We start from the raw sequence: 21,256 nt of genomic DNA, 5'->3' as shown, positions 1-21,256 counted from the left end.
TCTGCTGTACTCCAGACTCCAAATAATAGCATTTGTGTCTAGTCTCACCTCCATATCTCCTCTTTACATTCCTCTGGAAACACAGACGTCAATTAGGGATTTAAATCTCACTACTTCAGATCCTTTTTCTTTTGACACAGGAAAATGCCCTTGAGTTAAATTACAACTATAAATGTATTTCATTTAGTGTGACCATCAAGATTTAGAGTCGTCTTAGTTCACAAGACAGAGTCAGCTGTTGTGTAAGCAGAGTTTTATTGGACATGTCAGTCTTTCTTTATGAGTAGGAATCAATCGCAGCAAGTGTTTTTCAAAGGGCACGGCTGAACACAAGACAGGTGGCAGTGCAGGGCTGTTACACACACGCGCAGAAATACACACACAAAACACCTGGTGGGGGGGGGGGGGGGCTTTTCTCTAACCTGTCGATGCAATAAAGCCGGTTTCCATGGCGATAGCAGGGGTTGGCATGGTGATGGTGTCATTGACCCGGAGATTAAGCATGACAATGAGCCATGACTGTTTTTTTTTCTTTCTTCTTCTTCTTCTTCTTCTTCTTCTTTCCTTTCCGCTCTTCTGCTCTCCAAACAGTATCAAATCCCCCTCGTGTAAAAAAAACAAAACACTGAAACTTGATAAATGCCTCAAGGACGCGTATCGACAAACAGCGTGCAGCCGCTCATCCAGTACTACTGCTTTTTTATTTATTTTTCTACTTGCCTGCATGTAAGAAGATAGTTGAGGACGCCGTAGCTCTTATTTTCTCATTCAGTGCATGATGTAACTGCTATCGTGATAGCCTCCGACCGGCATCTTCGGTGCGAGCGTGCTGTAACACCCAAACCAGCATCGTGTTCAGCCCCATCTCTTAATACTGTCTCTGACTTCCCCTTTCAGCCCCAATCCCATTTGTTGCTACTGAAGATGTAAATCTCTACGAGCGTGGACTTTCATTTATATAAAAGGTCCATCAATTTACTAAAAAAAAACAGCCAGGCACTTTGAGAACACATTACTCAAAATGGGGAGTAAAGAGGAACTAGTTCCAGCAGTGGATTAATACACATTTTGCTGATCTTGGGGAATATTTACAGCAACAAGATGATGTATGTGTGACTCAAAACAAACTACGGTGCCCGTGTTGATGGTCACCCAGTGCGAAGGTGTGGCATATTGATGCGTTTCCAATAGTTTGGACATCATGTCGTATGGAATGAGCTCACTGCTCCTGTGTCACTGAAAAGTAAATATTTATTTGATCATCTGTTCTCTTTTTTAGAGACGTTCCTCCCTCTGCAGTGCCAAAGCTTACGCCGCAAATATCAGAACAGTTGACTGTTAGTTTCATCGATTGATTGACCGCGTGAGTGATTGATTTGTTGATTCATACTGTAGCTGTGTACAATGTCTTAGTCACCTCTCCTAACGGGCTCATCAGATAAAGTGCACTTAGCCGGAGTATAAAACCCCTTCCAAGGATGAAAAAACAAACGAGGGAGGGAGGCAGAGGAGTGCAGCTACAACTGGAATTGCAGTTTCTTGCACCTACGGCTGCTAAAGTGTAATTAGACCCACTGCAACCCCTTGGTACCCTCTCAAAAGAGACATGGACACACACACACACACACACACACACACACACAGAGAAGAGTGACATTTTAGCTTGTCAGCTGCCATGCTGTAATCCACTTTAGATAGCCTCATACCAGGCTTGCTGTGTGGCTACAACTGTGCTGTTCAAACCAACCGGCAAATATTTGGACTTTTACATCTTTGACAGTTTAGCTTTCGGTAAATTGGCAGAAGAGACAGTAGATTACACGGCAGGGCGGAGTGCTGTGAATGTGTTTGTTAGCTTTTCAACACCTTATTTTGTCATTTTGAAACACCAGTTTGTTTTATCCTAATCTCTATCGCCACACACACTTCATCCTGCGACATCACCGCGAGTCAACCTGACAGGGGGGTCTCTCTCTCTCTCTCTCTCTCTCTCTCTCTCTCTCTCCCCCCCAATACGAATACATTACTGCAGGACCGTGAGTCATAGAAGGCCATCCAAAGACGGTGGATGAGATGACCTGAGGGGCATCTGTACAGTCACAGGTTGTTCATACTCGTGCGGGGCACAGATGGTGCGCGACCTACGTGGGGGTTAATGCTCACAAGTAGTTCATTGCAGTATTCTACAATCCTTACAAACATAACGTTAGTTAACTGTAAACTCATAGCTCATATTTTATCGCCTTCAGTCCTGTCTCAAAAGAAGTCAAGTATTAAATGTGTTATGAAACTAAACACTAAACAACACACATTGTAATTAGCAGTTAGCTTAACCGCTCCCTGAAACAGCAAACGGAAGTAGGCACGTTAGCATGTGCGGCTAACTAGCTTACGACCAAAAGATAGTAGCTAGCTTAACATTAGCATTCACATTTCTGGGGAAAATAGCCATACTGAGAGTTAGCCTTCAGCATTTCGGAGATCAAATGTATGCAGCTAATTATGTCTATGTTTCCAGAGGTCAAACATGCACCTGTCACTTTTTGGGCTTGTCTGTAGCTCTTAACCTTTACTGTCAATCACAACGGAATAGTGAGCAGCCTGCCCTAGTTATCTATTCACAGAGCACAGAGAGTTACACACACGAGGGGACCCCCTTTCCTTTCTTCCTCCTAAATACTTGTGTATTTTCCGTCTTACAGACACGCTTGGCTCATGTTCTATACCTATATACCTATATATTAGCATATAGCATCATTTTCTGTTCAACCCTCTCATTATGTTGCAAATACTTTCATATTCAGGCGATTATTTATCTTTACTACTATAGTTTTTCGCCTTTTTGGTGCAGGATACATATATTTAATGTATCATTTCACTAACAAGTAGGTCAGCTAAATGTTCTTTATAATGTATGTAATGCGAATGATGGGTTTGCGTCCAAAAGCAGTACCCAACCTTTGAAAAATGACACATCCTCCTCCAAACCAACTGATAACTGTACATGTAAACTATCTTCCATATCCAAAAAATTAACCTTTGGTATCAAATTTGTGCCACAAAAAGGTACAAATGTAAATTAATCCACCACAGGGGTCTGTGGGTACTGAGAGTAGGCCGTCCTACAGACCATGCCACATGCCATCATCTGATTCTGCTTGTTCTCTGCATCTGTTCCCACTGCGAATGCCAAGGGAACGAGGAGTCCAACATGGAATGGCTTTGAAGCGTCATTGCCGTGAGCGTACCAACGTAGTTTTCCTGCTCATCGGAGCTCACAGTTATTTGGCTTGTCCCTCCCTCGCTCTGCGTCTTCACCCCAAGGCTTCAGCTGCATGTGAATTACGACACATGGAGTAAAGATCAGCTGGTCATGGAGCGTAGGGTTTCCACTGATTCTTTTTTTTCTTCTTCTTCTTCTTCTTCTTTTTTTTTGCTCTCTTTGTCCTCGAATGTGACTGATAGAGCACGTCACGGAATGGAGTCGGAAAATGGCCCAGATCATTTCCGATGGTATTGAATCGGCTGTCACTCAAAAGCCTGTGCGTAGATGCCGAGGGGGAAGAGTGGAGACTCATTGGAGCTTACAGTAGATATGCCATGTGGAGTGGGAGATAATAGTGGGATGAAAAGGCCACGATTTAATTTGATGATGCCTAATTATGCAGCTACTGTGTTGAGTGTTCTAGTTTCTGACTAAAAAGATTGTGGACAGCGATTGTCGGTATTGGCTTTTGTGCATAAAACTGATGATGATGATGATGATGGTGAAGTCAATGGTCGTGACGATTACCTTACAGCACAGAAGCACATTTAAATCTAATTTCCCAGTCTTGGATCCTAACACATTTACATTCCTCCCTTTTAATTGATGCATTCATTTGCTTTAATTTAAAACAGTCCCATCTGTTCTATATATAAAGCAAATCTGCTCATTGCCTTAATACTACTGTGAATGAGCGTAAGGAAATTTGGCCACGGCTGTGTATTTTACATAACAGTGTGTCATTAAAACATTGGCTGTGCAACAGCAGAACAAATCAGCTTCTTATTACTGAAAACAATTAATTACGAGCACGGATTAGCATTGAACCTCAGTGCTCTTTATTTATTCTTTCTAAAATGTGCCCATAGCACCAGATCTGAGCTGAAAGCTAGCATCTTGTAGCATGTTTGATGGCCCCTTACTCATCTTTAGCTTTAATGCTAGTTTCTCTCGTTGACATATCTTTACGTTGCGATATCTACGTGTGTGACTAATGGCGGGCAGATGGCATTTTCATGGAACAACCACAGTCTCTTTCTCTTTCATTACGCTTACCGTGAATGTTTCTACGTGGGTAGATGGGTGCGACATTGCCATATGTGTATCACAACTTTCCATCCAAAGGTAGAGCTCGTCGGTATGTACCGCAGTGCACACAGAGTGGGGATCGTGGTGGCAGCTGCATCCCTGATGGCTGGTGGATGTCCCAACTGCACCACAGTTGCGCCCCGTGGCTCTAAAATTCTAAATCGCACCGTGCGCATCATCAACTCTAGTATTCACCCTGCGCCAGTGATCCAAAAAATAGAGCCCTAAAACAGTTTGAAGGATCGTAATTATACACATTTCCTGTCTCTCTCTCTCTCTCTCTCTTTATCACCTTCCCTGCCCTCTATCTTTCCTTCCTTCCTTCCCCCCCTTCAGGGTCTTGTGGGAGAGAAGTACGGCAGCATTCGAGTGCCGGGGGAGGTGGAGTCAGCGGAGTTCGAGATGATCTTGGATGCAGCTGTGGAGGCGGGGCTAGACACACACATCTTGGAAGAGTGGTACTGCAGGGATGAAAACTCTGTGCCACCCGCATACTACCTCAAACCCAAAGCCCAGATGCTTAAGAACTACCAGAACTCTGTGAGTTGCTTGTCTTCCTGATGTGTTTTACCCACTTGCACGGTACTAAATAGAGGTTTTAACAGTGCTGATAATGGATCAGTGGGTAATGAATAAAGTCGTCCTTGAGGAACGCACATACAGAAAAGAAAAGCAGCTTTGTTTTGAGCTTGTGGGGAAAGTAGTTTAGTTTCAGGCAGCCCTTTAGCCCTTTTGAAGTGCGTTAAAATGTTTTATTACATGTACAAATGACCCCATAAAAGTGATTTAGTTAACGTTATCCACTGTTATACAAAGTTTCTCAGTTCCACCTTGTTATCTTTATAGAGGTAATGAAATACGTGGTTGTTGTAAGTTGTGTTAACTGCATGATAACATTGAGTTTCACTTAAGTTATAAAAGTGTACGTTGTAGGCCAGTGTAGCACTTCTAGATCATCATCATACCAGTAAAGACATTTCTACACAAAGCATGTTTCTACCATGAAGCACAGAACAGTATGTTTTAAACACATGTGTTTATATACCCTCACTACATGATGAGAGTCCTCAGTCTAAGCTGTCCTCTCCCTGCCCCCCCTTGTCCTGCCTAGATGGAGTCGAGCAGCGCAGCAAAGACCAAGAATGACAAGGCCTGGAGGAATGTGTCGGAGGAGATCAAGAGGATCTTCCGAACAGCGGTGCTGCAGCTCCAGGAGAAGGGGACCATGAAGAGCGCTCAGGCCAAGAAATTCCTTTGCTCTGGTTCGTTTCACGTCGACTTTTTCATCTTTCAAGTTGAAACAAGCCTTACTGTCTCACATCTTTCTATTACATTGACCTTTTGGAAGAAAATTCAAATAAAATTCATAATCTTTACACTTTCCTGACCAAAATAAAACTTAGTTGCTACAGTAGATAATGGTGATATACAGTCATTTTATTTCTCCTAGAAACTCTAAAAATAACCCTACTTTTTACATATATATACATAATAGAACCATCTAACCTGAAATAAAGAAAGTCTCTGCTTTCATAATGTATGAAAAAAGTAATGATTTTTAAAATGCTGTTGTGCGGGACGTCATCTTGTCACTAAATTGGTAACAAGAGATGAGATGCAATCAGGATCTGTCAGGCTCGAGCTCAGCAGATGACAGAGATTGATCGATCACATTGCAGGGTCACCTCTCAGCAATTAATATAAATAGTGTTGTGCAATGACAGGTAAAAACGGAACTTTTCAACACCACTTTATTCCTGTCTTTTAAGGTTATAATGTAATATTTGCTGCGACTAGCCAAAAAAAAAAACACAATTTGTCGTTCATCGTGATTCTTGAAAATACTCATTATTTTCCACCAAAGGGGCCAATCAATCAATCAATCAATCAATCAATCAATCAATCAAAAAACTTTGTCATTTCGAGATTATACAATGTACAATTAAAATTCCTTTTAAGATCAAACATAAAAACAGTTAGTCAGATTTCCATACCTTTGCTGGTGTAAAACGTTGAAGCTAAACTGACAGTTAAACAATTCCTTCCACAGTTTATTTTTCACCATGTGAGGTTCTAACATGCTCCGAATCGGCGCCCGTCTGTAAAAGACTCCATTTGGAAAATCAACCAGTTATTACCGAATTGTTTGGACAGCACTGAATTTAATCTTTCAAGACATTCTCTTGTTCTTTTTCTCCGGCTGTCATTGCGGGAGATGATCTAAGCGATATGCTATCAGGATCCGATGACAAGCCCTTGTTTTAATGGCCCTGTTCTTATAGAGCTGGCACAGCATGGGGCCTTTTTCATGAAGAATAACACAAAGCAATTGCGAGTTTTATAATTCCCCGTGAAAAGGAAGCGCCTTTTTTGTGTCAGGAAACGGCCGCTTTTATGCACTTTAATTGAGCGCACTGGGCTTGATTGTAGCCTGTAGAGGAAAAATTGTCTCCTTGAACTTTCCTTTCACACTTTCCTCTCTCCAACCTAATTAGTCGGCGACCATGTGAGCTAAATTACACAAGAGATGCTGGCAGAATTTCAGTCAGCCGGCTCTTTGTTGGTGAGCCTGTGACACAGTTCAGTAGTCGTAGCTTATATGATTTTATCAACTTTATTTCTTCTTTTTCTAAAAGGCTCAAGAGTCTAATCGGAGGCTAAAGGCGTCTTATCTGTTCAGCTTTGCTCTGCATCTGTTAGACATTTAGCTTTGAAAGTTGTACTTTATAATCCAGAGGGGGGTCCTTATCACCATGAGGCAATTTTTAGAATTGAAAGACAATGCTGTGATCTGAGTTTCCAAAAGTTCTTCTAAGACTTCCAAGTTGTGTTTTTCTCTTATTTCAGCCTTGGAGGATGAATTAGACTTTGCTCTTGGGAAACAAACTCCTGCCTTTCTCAAGAAGTGCGTCTGCTACATTCGCAAGATCGCCAACTTCGACCGCTTCGCCAAAATCCCCGACATGACCCGATACATGGACATCGTGGTGGACGCCGATCGCATCATGCGCAACCAGGAAGCCTACGAACGCCTTCTGAAGGTGCGCGACGAGTTCATCCCCACGGTCGTCGCCGCCTCCAACCTCCGTGTCTACTCTTCCGTCACTCACTGCGACATGAAGTTAGGCTACTCCCAAGAAGTGGAGAGCCACTATGTAGAAGGCCTGTGTAAACAGTTCTACGAGGACATGGTGGATATCATTCAAGCCACGGTCCAGCAGAACTTCGGCACGGAGGCGGACCCGCTGTACGACGAGATCCTGCAGCACCTGTCCCTCTGTAAAAGCTACGCAGAGCTCTACGAGTTCAAGACCGAGTCGTTGGATTTCGTGCAAGAGTATATTCTGCCGTCCAAGGGGAGCAGAATGAGCCCTCTGGTGGTGTACGGGGGACCCTGCACGGGGAAGACGCTGCTGCTGTCTGAGGTGGCCAAACAGGTGAGACATAATAGAGAGAATATAAAAAAAAGATGGTGTTGTATTGCTCCTTTTTGTGCGGCCCTCTTTCTCTGTGTGTTCACGCTTGTGTGCTCGTCTGTCCGTCTGATCTGAGCATGTGTCCATCTTTGTACCGCGGAGTATGAGGGGGCGTGCAACTGTTCATCTCTTCTCATCAAACACTCGCTTGACCATCTGTGTGTCTGCCAAAAAGACAGTCCAATGCCAAGCACGTGTCTTTAATTTTCCTGCGAAAGGTGCGCACTGTACACATCTGTGCACGGGTTAACTTGTTCAGCCGTGAACATCTGCACAGATTTCTGCAAAGGTCCGCGCACAATTTGGCTCTCTAAAGCGAACGTGCGCGTTGCTCCGTGTCTGTGCACATGCACCGTATCCTCTTGTTCACTCTCTCTGGCTTTGTGTGTACCATCTGGCTGCCCGACTACATTAGGATCACACCATAGCCAAGATCACACAGCACACACCCACAGATCTACCCCTCCTGTCCAACCTTTCTAATAAACGCCGCGTTCACACACTCATTTATTGGAAGTGCCATTCATATCATCCAAGCTCATATTGCGGCTGTACAGCAATAAAACAAGGATCAAAGAATAAACGTTGGCGTTAAAGATTACCAGGGAACGTAAGACTGAAAGTAAAAGCGACACTAAATGTCCGCTCTCGTAGATCAAAGCTTAGAGATACAGGTGACGAGTGAGAGAGGAGGAGGTGTGTTAGAGGACCTGGAACAGGATTAAGTAGGAAAGCAACCAACTATTTCTACAGTAATTCCAGGTCATTCCGCTGCAGATGAGTCCCGTCGCTTCAGTGCAACAGGACCGTGTATCTAGTTTCCATCGGGGGAGCTTACCTGTTTTCTTACAGCCTGTCCTGACTTTCGTGCCAGAAACATCTTCGTTCTTTCATGTTGTCAAACCCAGGTGGATCCGTCAAAATCATCATCCGAAACTTTTTTTTTTTTTAAATATATAACAGATATAAAAAAAGAATTTATTCAAATGATTGTATGACTTAAATATTAAACATTATTTTTTTTTACTAATACTGCCCACACAGATTAGCCTACTGATTTATCACACTTCCGTATTGCACTAATACACATACAGCATGTGAGTGGGCTGTTCAGTTCACATTTAGTCCCCTTTTACCTGTCAAACTTTAGTTAAAGGCTGAAAAAAGGACTAGATTATAAAATACTTGCTTCCAGAAACAGGGGATAAAGTTGAACCCAGATGTTGATCACAGCTTCAGCATGACAAATGTAGTTGTTTTGCACCTCACCAACATATTGTTCTGTGTGTTGATCTCCATTTTGGTAGTTTAGTTTGAAATCCATGTTGTTTGAAGGAGAGAGGGATGTTATTAGGTTTAAGGAAGACTAAAAGAGGTGGCTGTGCTGTCCAAAAGATTCAAAGGGTGAAGTGGTCTGGGGCCACTGTGCCATAACTCTCCACAGGATGTTGCCATCTGAACCCTGAAGCATTAATATCTTTACTCTTGAGTTCATACGACACCAGATCTTCAAAGAAAACAGAGGTCCTGTTCCTGGTGGTGTGTTTGTCATGTAACACAAATACAGTCTTAGATATGTGCAGATTCCAAAGCTAAAATGGACAAAGGCGTCATTTGTTCTTCCGTGTTTCTATCAGAAAAAAGGGTGCAAATCTAGATTAATATAATCTGTGTCACTACAATCTATTTTACTAACCACAAACAAGGAACCTAAGTGCGGTTTGATAAAAGAACATGAGAACATGGTTGAAAAACACACGGAAGTCTTGTGTTTGATATATAATTCAGAGCAGTCCACCGAGACGAGAGGAATTCAGGTCAAAATGTCATCAAACATTTGTGGGACTCAGGGAAGAGCCTCGTGTTGCACGCGGATCTGTCCGTCAGCCGCAGTGAGCTCAAAAACTCTGATTCAAATTCATAAACAATACACGCAACTGCAAGTAGGCGTTCACAACTTTCTTACAGAATTGGATTACCAAAATGATATATTGTTTTGTGCGTACACACACTTTAATGAGCTAGCTGATTGTAAGGAAGTGACAAAGAGAAGGATAATGTCAAAGGGAATTATGAGATATTTAGTTTGGAGTTTTAATCTTCTCCGCATTAACTCGTAGCCTTAGGCCTCAGTAGAGTTATGTGATGATAACCACGTGTGTGAGGTTGCAAAACAGGTTTTCATATCATCAGACGAATCGTACATAGTTGCAGAATAAGAATAATTCACATCAGATGATAAATTACACTTGTTAAATACACTATTATAGCATAATATGCGGCAGATTGTAGGGAAATTGGTTCCTAAAAGTGCAATGGCTGCTTTGGCACGGTTAGAGAATATTGCCAATGCAGAATGAGTCTTCAGAGACTGCTGAATTTCAGGCCCATGATAATGGCTGGCTTTTACTGCACATAACTTCAGGTTAATTAAAGTTTTGTAGACTTTCATTTATGTGTGATTGTAAGAGTGGGTGTTAGGCTCGTGCATAGGCATACAGATTCGCAAAAGCTATTTTGAGAGAAAATACAACCTGTTCATGTTTGACTTTGCAATTTTATAGCTCTATGTTCTTAACTTCCTGTTCTGAGGATACAGCGTAGCTGTATATAATGTAACATATGTAACATGTGACATATTATAGTTACATTTTAGTTGTAGATCATTTAACATTTTAAATAGGTCTGTCTAACCCTAACCCTCTCTTACTGTCCCCATCTCTCACACATGCACACAGCTAAATGTGGAGTAGTCGTCATTACTATTGCCCTAAATGTGTCAGATGACATCTAAATGTCCCCCGAAATCTCAGCTGGGCCATTTAATGAATTCATGAATGGAATTATAATACCAATGAAGCCTCAAAAAATTAGAGTAGAGCTCTTTCATAGAATGGTTCTCATGATGAAAAAAATTATTAATTTATGAATTAGAGCTATGTACTATGTATTAATTACTTTGAGAATGTTTGAGGACATTAAAAATTAACGTTAGTTTTATAAATGTTTCGATGCCTAATTACGTTTCGCTCGTGTTGTGTTCAAGGACCCTGACCTTGGCCAGGAAAAATAGTCAGTCGCCCGTTTAAAATATTGCTGTCTAGTTTTCTTTTGCTAGTGGATTTTTTTTGCTTGCGTTTTACGAATTACCTCGAGGGCTGGATCAAATGGTCTCGCCCGGAGACCGGAGGTTCCCCACCCCTGGTCTTAAGATTTGGTTTTTATAGATTTGGTTTTTGCTTATGCCTATGTTTTAGCCTATGTACCTATCACATGTGCTGTTCAAATATGGAAAATTAAAAACTTATATTAAAAAAGAAATGCTATATTTATTCTAACAATCATCTCTCAATGCTGTTTTTCAGGCCTACACATGGCTGCAGAAAGAGATGGGCCCTGAAACCGACCCAGTGGTTATTGTCCGTTTTATTGGCTCCAGCCAGCCCTCCACAGACCTACGCACCCTTCTCCAGAGCATTTGTGAACAGATCGCAATAAACTACCGCTGCCTGATTCACTTTTTGCCTAACAAGATCCAGGAGATGAGGGAGCTCCTGATCAACCTTCTAGGGGAATCTACATTCAACAGACCCTTGGTCATTGTCCTGGATGCCCTGGAGCAGCTCTCAGATGGCGATGAAGTTCGCAAGCTGTGGTGGCTCCCCATACATCTGCCTCGGACAGTCCGCATTGTAGTCTCAACGTTGCCCAATAAACATGGTATCCTGCAGAAGCTTCGACAGCTCATCCATGATGAGGGGTATTATGTGGAATTAATTCAGAGGGACCGCAAGGTCTGTAGTCAAACATTAAAACAGCAGTTGCTGGGGGTGAAAAGAAAGGTCACCTCAGGCCAACAGATCTATGTCAATGAGGCACTTGCCAAGTGTACATTGCCAATGTTTGTCAACCTCATCTACAGAGAAGTAGTTCATTGGAGGTCTCACAAAGATGTGGACGACAGGTCCCTGTGCTCTACAGTGCATGAAAGCATAGAACAGCTCTTCTACTCGGTAGAGAACAAGTTAGGCCAACGTTTTGTCTTCCGGGCATTAGGGTATATCACCATGGCCAAGGCCGGGCTAACTGAGGTCGAGCTGGAAGATATTCTGTCCCTTGATAATATAGTTCTGGGTGATGTGATTGTGGCAACTTACCTCAAAAATCCCTTGAGGATCTCTTATGATTTGGTTGCAAGGCTTAAAGAGGAGCTGGGTGGTTATCTTGTGGAACGTCAGGTGCGTAACGTCACCTTGATGGTATGGGCCAACAGACACCTGCATCTCATTGCCCAGAAGCTGTATCTTAGCAATGAGGAGGATGTCCATCAAATGCACAGCCTCCTAGCTGAGTACTTCCTGGGGGCATGGTCAGGAGGCAGGAAGAAGATCTTCACTTACGATAACAACCATTTCACTTCCCTGAATATATCTCATCACAAAAACCCCCACAATCAGCAGTCACATGAAAAAACCTCCTCTGACAAGTACTCGTATGACAGACAGACTCCAGAGCAGCCTTGGGTGTTCCAGTGCAATCTTTTAGAGCCTGACATTTTCTTTGTCAACCATAGGAAGATGACAGAGCTGGTGTACCACCTTACCAGGAGTGGGCGCACTGATGACCTCATGTTTGGTGTCATCATGAACTTCAGCTGGCTGTACACAATGATCAAGATTGGCCAATTTGACAAGGCTTTAACAGACATTGACCTAGCTTACAGCTATACCCAAGAAAAAGAACTAAAGTTCCTGGCCACCACTCTCCGTAGTATCAAGGTCAAAGTGCTGAAGAACCCAGCATCGCTGTCCGCAGAACTGCAGCAAAGGCTTCTGCCAGTTGTCACCTCCCTCCCCAAGCTCAGACACCTCCTTCTGGAGTGTGACAAAGATGGCCCCAAGTACTGCTCCATCGTGCCTCTCCACTCCTCTATGGACGTCACCTACAGTCCAGAGAGGCTTCCTCTGTGCTCTAGCTACATGCAGATTGTGGAGATCTTGCCAACTCTAGCCCCAAACATAGTCCTTGTAGCCCTCGAAGATGGGTCTGTCAGCACCTGGGATGTAGAGAGCAGACAACTTCAAAGACAGATCGACACAGCCAAATCCGTTGTGCTTGGAATCAGGCTAACCACTGACGAAAAGTATCTGGTCGTGGCCACAACCAAAAACACGCTGCTCATCTATGATAATCACAAGTCCTGCCTTTTATCTGAGGTTGAAATAAAGGGGTCCAAGCATAGTGGTGTCGCTGGCGGGGTGGCCTTCATCAATGGGTTTACTTTATCCACTCATCATGCTTTGGCTTGGCTTGAGGCTAGTAAAGACGTCAATGTTATTGACCTGCTCTACGGTTGGCCTCTCTACCAGTTTCATTGCTGGTATGAGGTGACTTGTGTCCAGTGCTCTCCAGATGGAATGTATGCCTTCTGTGGCCAGTACCTCAACACTGCATCCATCTTTCATCTTGGAAATGGGGACAAGTTGGCCACTGTGACTTCTGAGTTTTCTGGAGGATTCGTAAAGTCCATTCTAGTTCTGGACACCCTTAACCAAATGGTGATGGTTGACAATGAGGGCAGTTTGTCAGTATGGAACACCAAAGATATCACCAACACACGTCTGATGGAGGATTACGATTGTAGAGGGGATGACAGTGAAGTGGTGGGCATTGAGTTATCTGAAGACCAGCGCTCCATTCTCATTTGCAAGGCCAGAAGTATTGAGGTTCTGGACACAAAAGTTTGGAAAATGGTAGAGAAGTTCAAAGCCAAACGCACTGAACGCTTTGTCGCTGCTGTTCTCTCCAAAAATGGACAAAGCATTGTGGCCTCCATGGAGAACACCTCCTCCATCTTTGTCTGGAGAAGGGATAGTGGACAGTGCATGGCGAGCCTGATTGAGGTCTCAGGGGCTATCGTCAAACTAATTAAATCAGCCCACCACAACCTGCTCCTTTCTGTTGCCAGCAGTGGAGTGCTGTCTGTTTGGGACATTGATATCATCACAGCCATGTCCAATATCGACAAAACAGGCAAGAAGATCCAGACCTTGCTGCTGTCTGGCAGAGAGGATTATGTGTTTACCATGGACGGTTCTGAAACTGTCCACAAGTGGAACTTCAGCACTGGCTTTATTGAGACAGTCTTTAAGCACGAGGGCATAGTGGAGAACTGTGTCCTAACCTCCTCTGGGGATCTCATGGTGACTTCAGATGACAAGTCCAGTCAGTACATCTGGCAAACCACCACTGGAGAAAACATGTTCCGCATCAATGGACAAAGAATATCACAGCTGCTAATCACCCACAACGACCAGTTTGTTGTGTCCCTCTGCGAGCAGAACGCCTCCAGAGTCTGGAGGCTCGGGACTGGGCACAAAGTGTGCAACATTTTAGTCACCCTCCAGAGTGCAATGGTCACCACAGCTAACACTTTCCTTGTGGGAACCTCCAAAAACAAGCTCCTCGCTGTCAGCCTGTGGTCGGGCAGTGTATCCAAGAAGTTTGTTTGTGATGATGGCATTAGCATAGTCAACTTCAAGCTCATTCCTGACTGCCCTGACTGTGTGGTATTCATCACATCCACAGAGACTGTCATCATCTGGAGTGTGGCAGATGAGTCCGTTTGCAGGCGAGTCCAGCTGCCAAGCAATTTCCTTAAAAATCTAGAGGACTTCCAGATCTCGCCCAATGGGAAACTAGGAATTGTTTCCAAAGGTGATGAGAATATTAATGTCCTTGATCTTCACAGTGGGAAGCTGAGGCTTGTCCATGCTGCTGGTATAATTTGGCGTCAGAAATTATCGAGGGATGGACGTTATCTGGTGTATATCTGTTTCCGGAACTGTGATGAAGACGATGATGCTGGTGTTGTGTCTAATTTGATCGTGATGCGCCTCGCTGACGGTAAGAGCATCGGCACATGCTCCCTATACAAGACACCCACCTTCTTGTCTCTCTCCCAGCGAGCACTAAACATCATAATCGGCTTCGAGGACGGCAGCATCGGCACATACACAGTAGTGGATCGTGTTGATGCTGCCCTCAAGATAAAGATAGCCACCTCCAACAGCCGACAGATTGTCAACAATGCCTCGCAGAAGGTGCGGCCTAAATGTGGCAACCATACTTTTAAGACCGTCGCCGACTGCATTTGGAGGGAGTCAACCGAGGTCTTCTCCAGGGACAGCCCTATCAACGTGTCCGACTCTGGTGAGGGTGAGTCGACCACGCCTACAAAAAAGACTGAACTGCTGCAGTGATAGATGGATATCAGAGAGGCAGGTGGAGTTAGGACAGGCAGGTGGAGATAGGTGACAAAGTTTAGAATCTCTGGGGTTGCAGTTGATTCTTGTTTACAGCCACGTGATTCAGCTGCAGATGTCAGCCCTCTGGGTAGTTAATGGGCCGACCGTTTTAACGCTGCACTCAAATTATGTATTACTTACTTCCAACTTATAATACAGTTCCTATTTGTTTTACACACAAAGACTGTTAGAAAAATATTATGTTTTCGAAAAGAAGAAAAATGTTAATTCTGTGAGGTATTAGTTTGCCATTATGTGTCCTTTTGCATTTGAAGAACAAAGTTATTATTCAAATGTCTTGGTCAAACATTTTCAAAGCCATTCCAGTGATCTTAGCCACTTTCATTGTACACTATCTTTATTTACATTGTGCACATTAAGCCATAATGTTTAAGAGTTTTTATGTTTGTATCAACATCAGTCGGTACTGTACAAAAAAAAAGGAAGATTTATGAACATATGTACATATCCCTTTTTGGCTGCTGCAATTTGTGCAACTCCTTAAAAATGTTACGTTGTGCTTAATGCAATCAAAGTGAGTGCCTGGAATTTAAAATGTTCTTTATGTGCAGATTACAAGATTTATGAAAATGCAGGGAATTTGTAAACACAGTATACACAGTTACTTAATACTTGCATTGATGTTAAATCTAAATGATCAGTGTATTGAAATCCAGTCAACAACACAAGATATCGATGGCATTGCTCTTTGTAATGATAGCTGTAGAAATGTCTCGGAGCAGTTTACGTAAAGTTGGTGTGAATTTACCTGCAGTTCCATCAGTTTGTGTGCTCTTTGTTTTAAGGGAAACACCACTATTGAGCATAGTGTAGCATAGCACCATACACATTCACGCCTTAACCAGTGTACTTGCTTTAGGTCTAGTGGAGTTTTTTCAAATGGTTGAGTAGAAGGACAGATTAGCCCAATGTTTCACTGAAACAACTTGGCCATGTGAATATATTTACAGGTTTAGACAGTAGGTGGAAGCACTTTATGAGTGGAGAAATTTAGATTTATTCATATGAAACGTATAAAGTGATGTAGGTTTGTCTTAAAATAGGTATTTGATTTGCCTACAAAAATACACAAGGCAATCCAGGTACTTGCTGGCTATAGCTTACTCACTTGACATGCGACAGTCTCTTTATATATTCCTGGTATCAATACAAAATGACCACGTGACAGCAGAGACAGAGAAATTTGGAGATATATGCGATCATGTAAGGGTTAATAACATTTTGAGCTTGTAAAATTTGGGTTTTATGTCAGCTTTTGTAAACCTGTTGGGGAAAAAAACATTGCATGGAGAATTCAAGACTGTGAATGTGTAGGAAAATATGTATTTGCAGAAATAATTCTAAGCAGTCAAGATAAATATTAATAATAATGTCATTTTAAAAGCAAAATAAAATGGTATCAACTGTGAGGTTACACAGAAAGAAGCTGCTTGTGAATATCTGAGTACAGGTTCAAAGCAAAACACTGGTACAGATGAACCAACATTTAAGATACAAGTATGAATCTTTTTATTTTTTTAGCCCAAATCATGACCAAAATGTACACTTTTTTTTTTTTTTTTTTTTTTACATGTACTTGTACTTTCTGCTTTAAATCTATATTTACATCCCATAAAAGCAGTTCCATTTCCTGAGTTAACCTCACTGTTGATTTTATTTAGACATTCTGAAGTTTTTTTCTACAAATACAAATATGTTCTTACGTATTCACAGTGTTTACAAGGGTGATATACTGCGTATGTATATTTCACAAGCTCTAAATCTTGTTTACCCTTATATGAGCCAGACATGTGACTCTGGTTACATCCTGACAGGCTGATATAAAAGTTGTTTATAGCTGGTTTGCTTACAATCTGCCGACAGATGAGGTTGTACCTTGCAGGTACAGTGACCGCTTTTTTTAAAGCATGTCTGTAATAACCGCAATTATTTTTGAGCTTTGATGAGACAAATCATCTGCCAGGCATGATTGAAAACCACACACTTACACTTTGATATATACTTTTTAAAAGGGCTATTCCATCTTATTGTATGTTTACTAGTTTTAAACTTTTGAGATAATGGCCCTTGGATCAGTTTAAACCGGGTAGCAGCATCAAGCTTTAAAATACTTTAGTTCCCTACAACTCAAGACTTTCTAAATTGAAAATAAAATATATATATTATGTAATTGCCAAAGTCCCGATTATAGTTTGTCTGTCTCATTTGGGGTTTTTTAGGCTTGTACTGTAATTATATTGTTTCCAAATTGTTTCAGTGTTCTACTGTGATTATGTTCATGATAGAGACAATGTGCTATCTTTGCTAAAAGGTTTAAAAAGAGTCCTCTTATAAAGTATATTGGAATGCCAGTTTAAGAGTATATTTGAATGTGTCCATATGGAAGCCAGTAAACGGTATTATTGTATGTTAAGTAACTTGAATGACTTTTAATAACTTACATGTTTGCAACTCATAGTTGACATACTGGTATAATGAATGTTTCTATTGTATTCTTTGTATCGTCGGGACTGACTTACCTGTTTAGAGATTTATATTTTCATAAATGTTGTACTTACATTTTGTTACAGAGTTGTTTAACTGGAATTCAAACAGAAAAAGAAACTTATGTCTGAAGCAATATGAAACTAGTGTGTATGCATCGTTTGTATGAAACATTTTAATGTAATAAAATGGTTCACTTTTTTGCCTCCAGTGCACCGCCTCGGGCTTTTTCAATGTAATCAGAGGTGGTGAAGATCATGTTTCTGCTTTTAGACATGACTGATGTGAGCAAACTCTCTTCTAATTGGCTCGCACAGTCCTGACGCACCAGTAGCTATAAATTAAGTTGCGGAGGAGGCTGCTAAACAGGTCATTCATGGGGTTTTTTTGTTTTTGTTTCCCATAGTCAGAGAACACTACCAATGCTGACAGCCTCGCACAAACAACAGAGCTGTAAAAGGATTTGATAGGCCGATAATTGCTCTTCTGCGCTTGATGCCGAATGCCAGACAAGCGTGGTGAATATTTCTCCAACACTGGCTGACATTGTCATCATAATTAAGCGATGCATGTGCACCTGTACAGAGCCCTGTGCCAAACACACACACACACACACACACACACACACACACACACACAAACTTGCAAAGCAAACACATCCAGAATCAAGCCGTGATTGGTCAATAAAAGCTAGTTGCTTTGGGCTACCGTTTTAATTTCCCAGAGGTGTCACTCTCAGCCATTCTGTGTGTGCGAGAGAATATATATGTGCGTGCGTGCGTGTGTCCTGTCTCCACGGCAACATCAAGGCCGTAGCGGCGACGGGCTTGGTCACGCCTCTCATTGTAATGATGGTGAGCTCATGTCTGTTGGCTATTGGGGCTGTTTCCAGTCCTTATGACAACAAGGGCTTGACAATCGCTAGCACATTCCACCTGCAGCACCACACAGGCATATAATTACACCACAGTCTCCACAGGTCATAGTGTGTGTTTTAATGTGTGCGTGTGCGTCCTACAGTGGATATTACAGTATGACATTGCCTCTTATTTACTCAGCCCTAAAATAGCCTCTTCATTGTCAACTGCATTTACTCAATAAGCCAGGGCCCTCCTTTTGTCATCCTTTTATTTTTTCAACTATAACCTGTATTTTCAGCAGCGGGGAAGCCTGTGAGTCACCCATATTACTGCCCCCCCCCCCTCTTCCACTCTCTGGCAGGCCAGATAAACCGGCCACGACGAAACACTTCAACCTTACTTAGAGCTGAAATTTAAGCAAAAGCTAAACCCCCGTCGGTATAAGCTAAAAAAATAAAATACTCTGGTAGATTGAGTAGCCCGTGTTTGACTAACTAGAAGCCTTTCACCAAATATGGGATGTTTGCGCGGAGAAATCGCACCACTTTTAAGCCGCTCAAAGACAAAGCTTGCATTTTACAAAGTGCCATTCCTTGTCTGTGAGGTGAATTATAAATCCAATCACTGAAACACAATCGTGCCTCCTTTCATCCCTTTTTTATCTTGTATTCCCTCCCTCACATTTCCCCAATTGCCTCAACGCTAGACCCCAGTTTGGAAAGATAACTTCCAAGAAGCCCTGACCTAATTCCTCTGAAGCATGCTGGGAGCACAGATGCAGATATGTGAAGGCTTCCTTGCTCTATTTTCATTTCAGGTGAACAGCAGCAAGATGTTGGAAGAGCTGTTTGCCTGTCATAAGTGATTAGAGTTTCCACTTTGTGCGGATGCATTTGGGATTATTTTATCTGAACACCCAAAATATAGGATGAAATTAAACAATGGCAGTTAATAGCTCCTACATACAATGTTAAATCCGATGTGTTCTCCTTTACCGACCAGACTTTTCTATTTTAGGCACCAGTCCTGGAATGACTCGGTACATACCAATGTCCATTTACACTGTCGAAGCCAAACAATGACGATATTCAACACAATGTGTGACGACGAATCAAAGTTATCGCTTCTTGGTACGAAGAATCCTTTAAATGACACATGGTGACGAACATTAAGATTTAGTCTGAGGTCATGCACACTCAAGATAAAGAGTCTAAACACTTAGACATACATACATTTATTTTACTTTTCTCTGTGTTTCATTCTTTGGGAGGAGCGTTGTTGCAAAAAGGAAGCAGTATTTATGCGACACCACTGGCCCCTATCTTTGAAAATGTCTAGAAGGGCTCTATTTTGCATTTAATGTGTCACATTGTTGTCATGTTTTGAGTCTTCGCCAGAATGTTAGCTGCCATCTATGTCAACTGCAGCCTGAGCAGGAAAAAACATCTCCAGTGTTCTTCTATGATACTCATAGAGTATTTTCATTTCCAAAAGCCTGTGCCTGAAAATGCTTCATAAATTCACTCTCACACATACATACTGTAGTTATGAAAAAAACAAGGTCACTCACATTTACACATATTAGAGTCAGATGTTATTCATGTTAGTTAAAGGAGAATTGCACATGTGTTTTAACAATACATGTCATTTTCACTATAAAAGCACAACCCAGAGCAAGGCAATGCCAACAACCTCCCTGTAGTACACTTTAACCCATTTACTCCTGCATTTATGTTATCATTTGTAACATCTTCGTGAGGCAGCACCAAAAAAAACGTTATTGTCGGTGCATCTGTAAACACTCAAACCGGTTTTTCAGTTGTAGGTCGTTTTTTTTTTGGATCAGACTCACACATTTAGAGACTTCTCTTTCTCTCTTGTTTTCCTTTTCTGGGTTGAAGCCAGGTTTTGTTAAGTAGGTAGCAAGTGTTAAGGGGTTATTCCGCTCTAATCGCATCCAAGTCATATGATCAAACTGAAGAGGCTGGTCAGGTTAAACTGAGTCAAGCTGGACATAGTTTACCACGTCCAGACAGAAAGTCAGGTTTATTAAAGCACAATACGGTGTACTGTGAATAATAATGTAATAAAGTAAATGATGACATGACCCTATTCTCATATAACCTTCATTAGTTTGATACTTCATCATGTTTACGGGGTGTTTTTTTGTTTGTGATCTCTTAAAATTAAGCAAACCCTCTGCGGTTATGGCTGTATTACTGTGGACATGATCTTTGAGCTGTTCTAAAGTTTAATTTTGAAGATAAAGACACATGTTTAGTTAGGATTACATCCTAATAAGCACTATAAATGTCTATTGGGACGTTCATAACATTGTTAAGTTTATTTTATTTGTTGTGTTTTAGCTTCTTTAACCTCTTTTGCTCCTTTGTTGTAGCGTACTGTATGATAAGCATTGACTGAAGTAACTAGCAATACCACAGTGTAAAAACACACCAACTAATTAAGCACACAGTTTGGTAAACTATATAGTCGATAAATATTGTAAATAATGTAGTTTTTGTAAGCGTTAGTGAGTTTTATTTTGAAAGTCACAACAGGAAATAGTTGTAGTTCACCTTGTTTAGCTTGACAGTGGTCCACTAGTTTCCCAGGCTAACTAACCATCAGACGGCTGTTCAAACAGGAGACATGGGACTGTGGAGTCACCGAGGGGGGGGGGGACTCTTCTCCACAACAACTCAAACCAAAGGGAAGAAGTCATATCCTGCCAGCTGAAGATGTTCAATGGAG

At 41.9% G+C, this 21,256-nt stretch overlaps 1 protein-coding gene across 4 annotated transcripts in view; it reads left to right on the top strand.

Annotated features, from left to right (window-relative positions):
• nwd2 (NACHT and WD repeat domain containing 2) overlaps positions 1-16,421 on the top strand; it is a 36,415-nt gene extending 19,994 nt beyond the window's left edge. For all 4 annotated transcript variants that reach the window (XM_029455203.1, XM_029455205.1, XM_029455204.1 and 1 more), the window contains 4 exons: positions 4,691-4,894; positions 5,466-5,616; positions 7,202-7,791; positions 11,196-16,421. In XM_029455203.1, the coding sequence (XP_029311063.1) occupies positions 4,691-4,894; positions 5,466-5,616; positions 7,202-7,791; positions 11,196-15,092 (4,842 nt within the window). In that variant the 3' untranslated portion in view covers positions 15,093-16,421. The remainder of the gene's footprint in view (positions 1-4,690; positions 4,895-5,465; positions 5,617-7,201; positions 7,792-11,195) is intronic.
• The last annotated feature ends 4,835 nt before the right edge of the window (positions 16,422-21,256 follow it).

This window comes from Cottoperca gobio, chromosome 18, assembly GCF_900634415.1.
Source record: "Cottoperca gobio chromosome 18, fCotGob3.1, whole genome shotgun sequence".
Classification (NCBI taxonomy): Eukaryota; Metazoa; Chordata; class Actinopteri; order Perciformes; family Bovichtidae; genus Cottoperca; species Cottoperca gobio.
The sequence above is the reverse complement of the archived record's forward strand: the minus strand, read 5'-3'. Positions and strand labels throughout refer to the sequence as shown.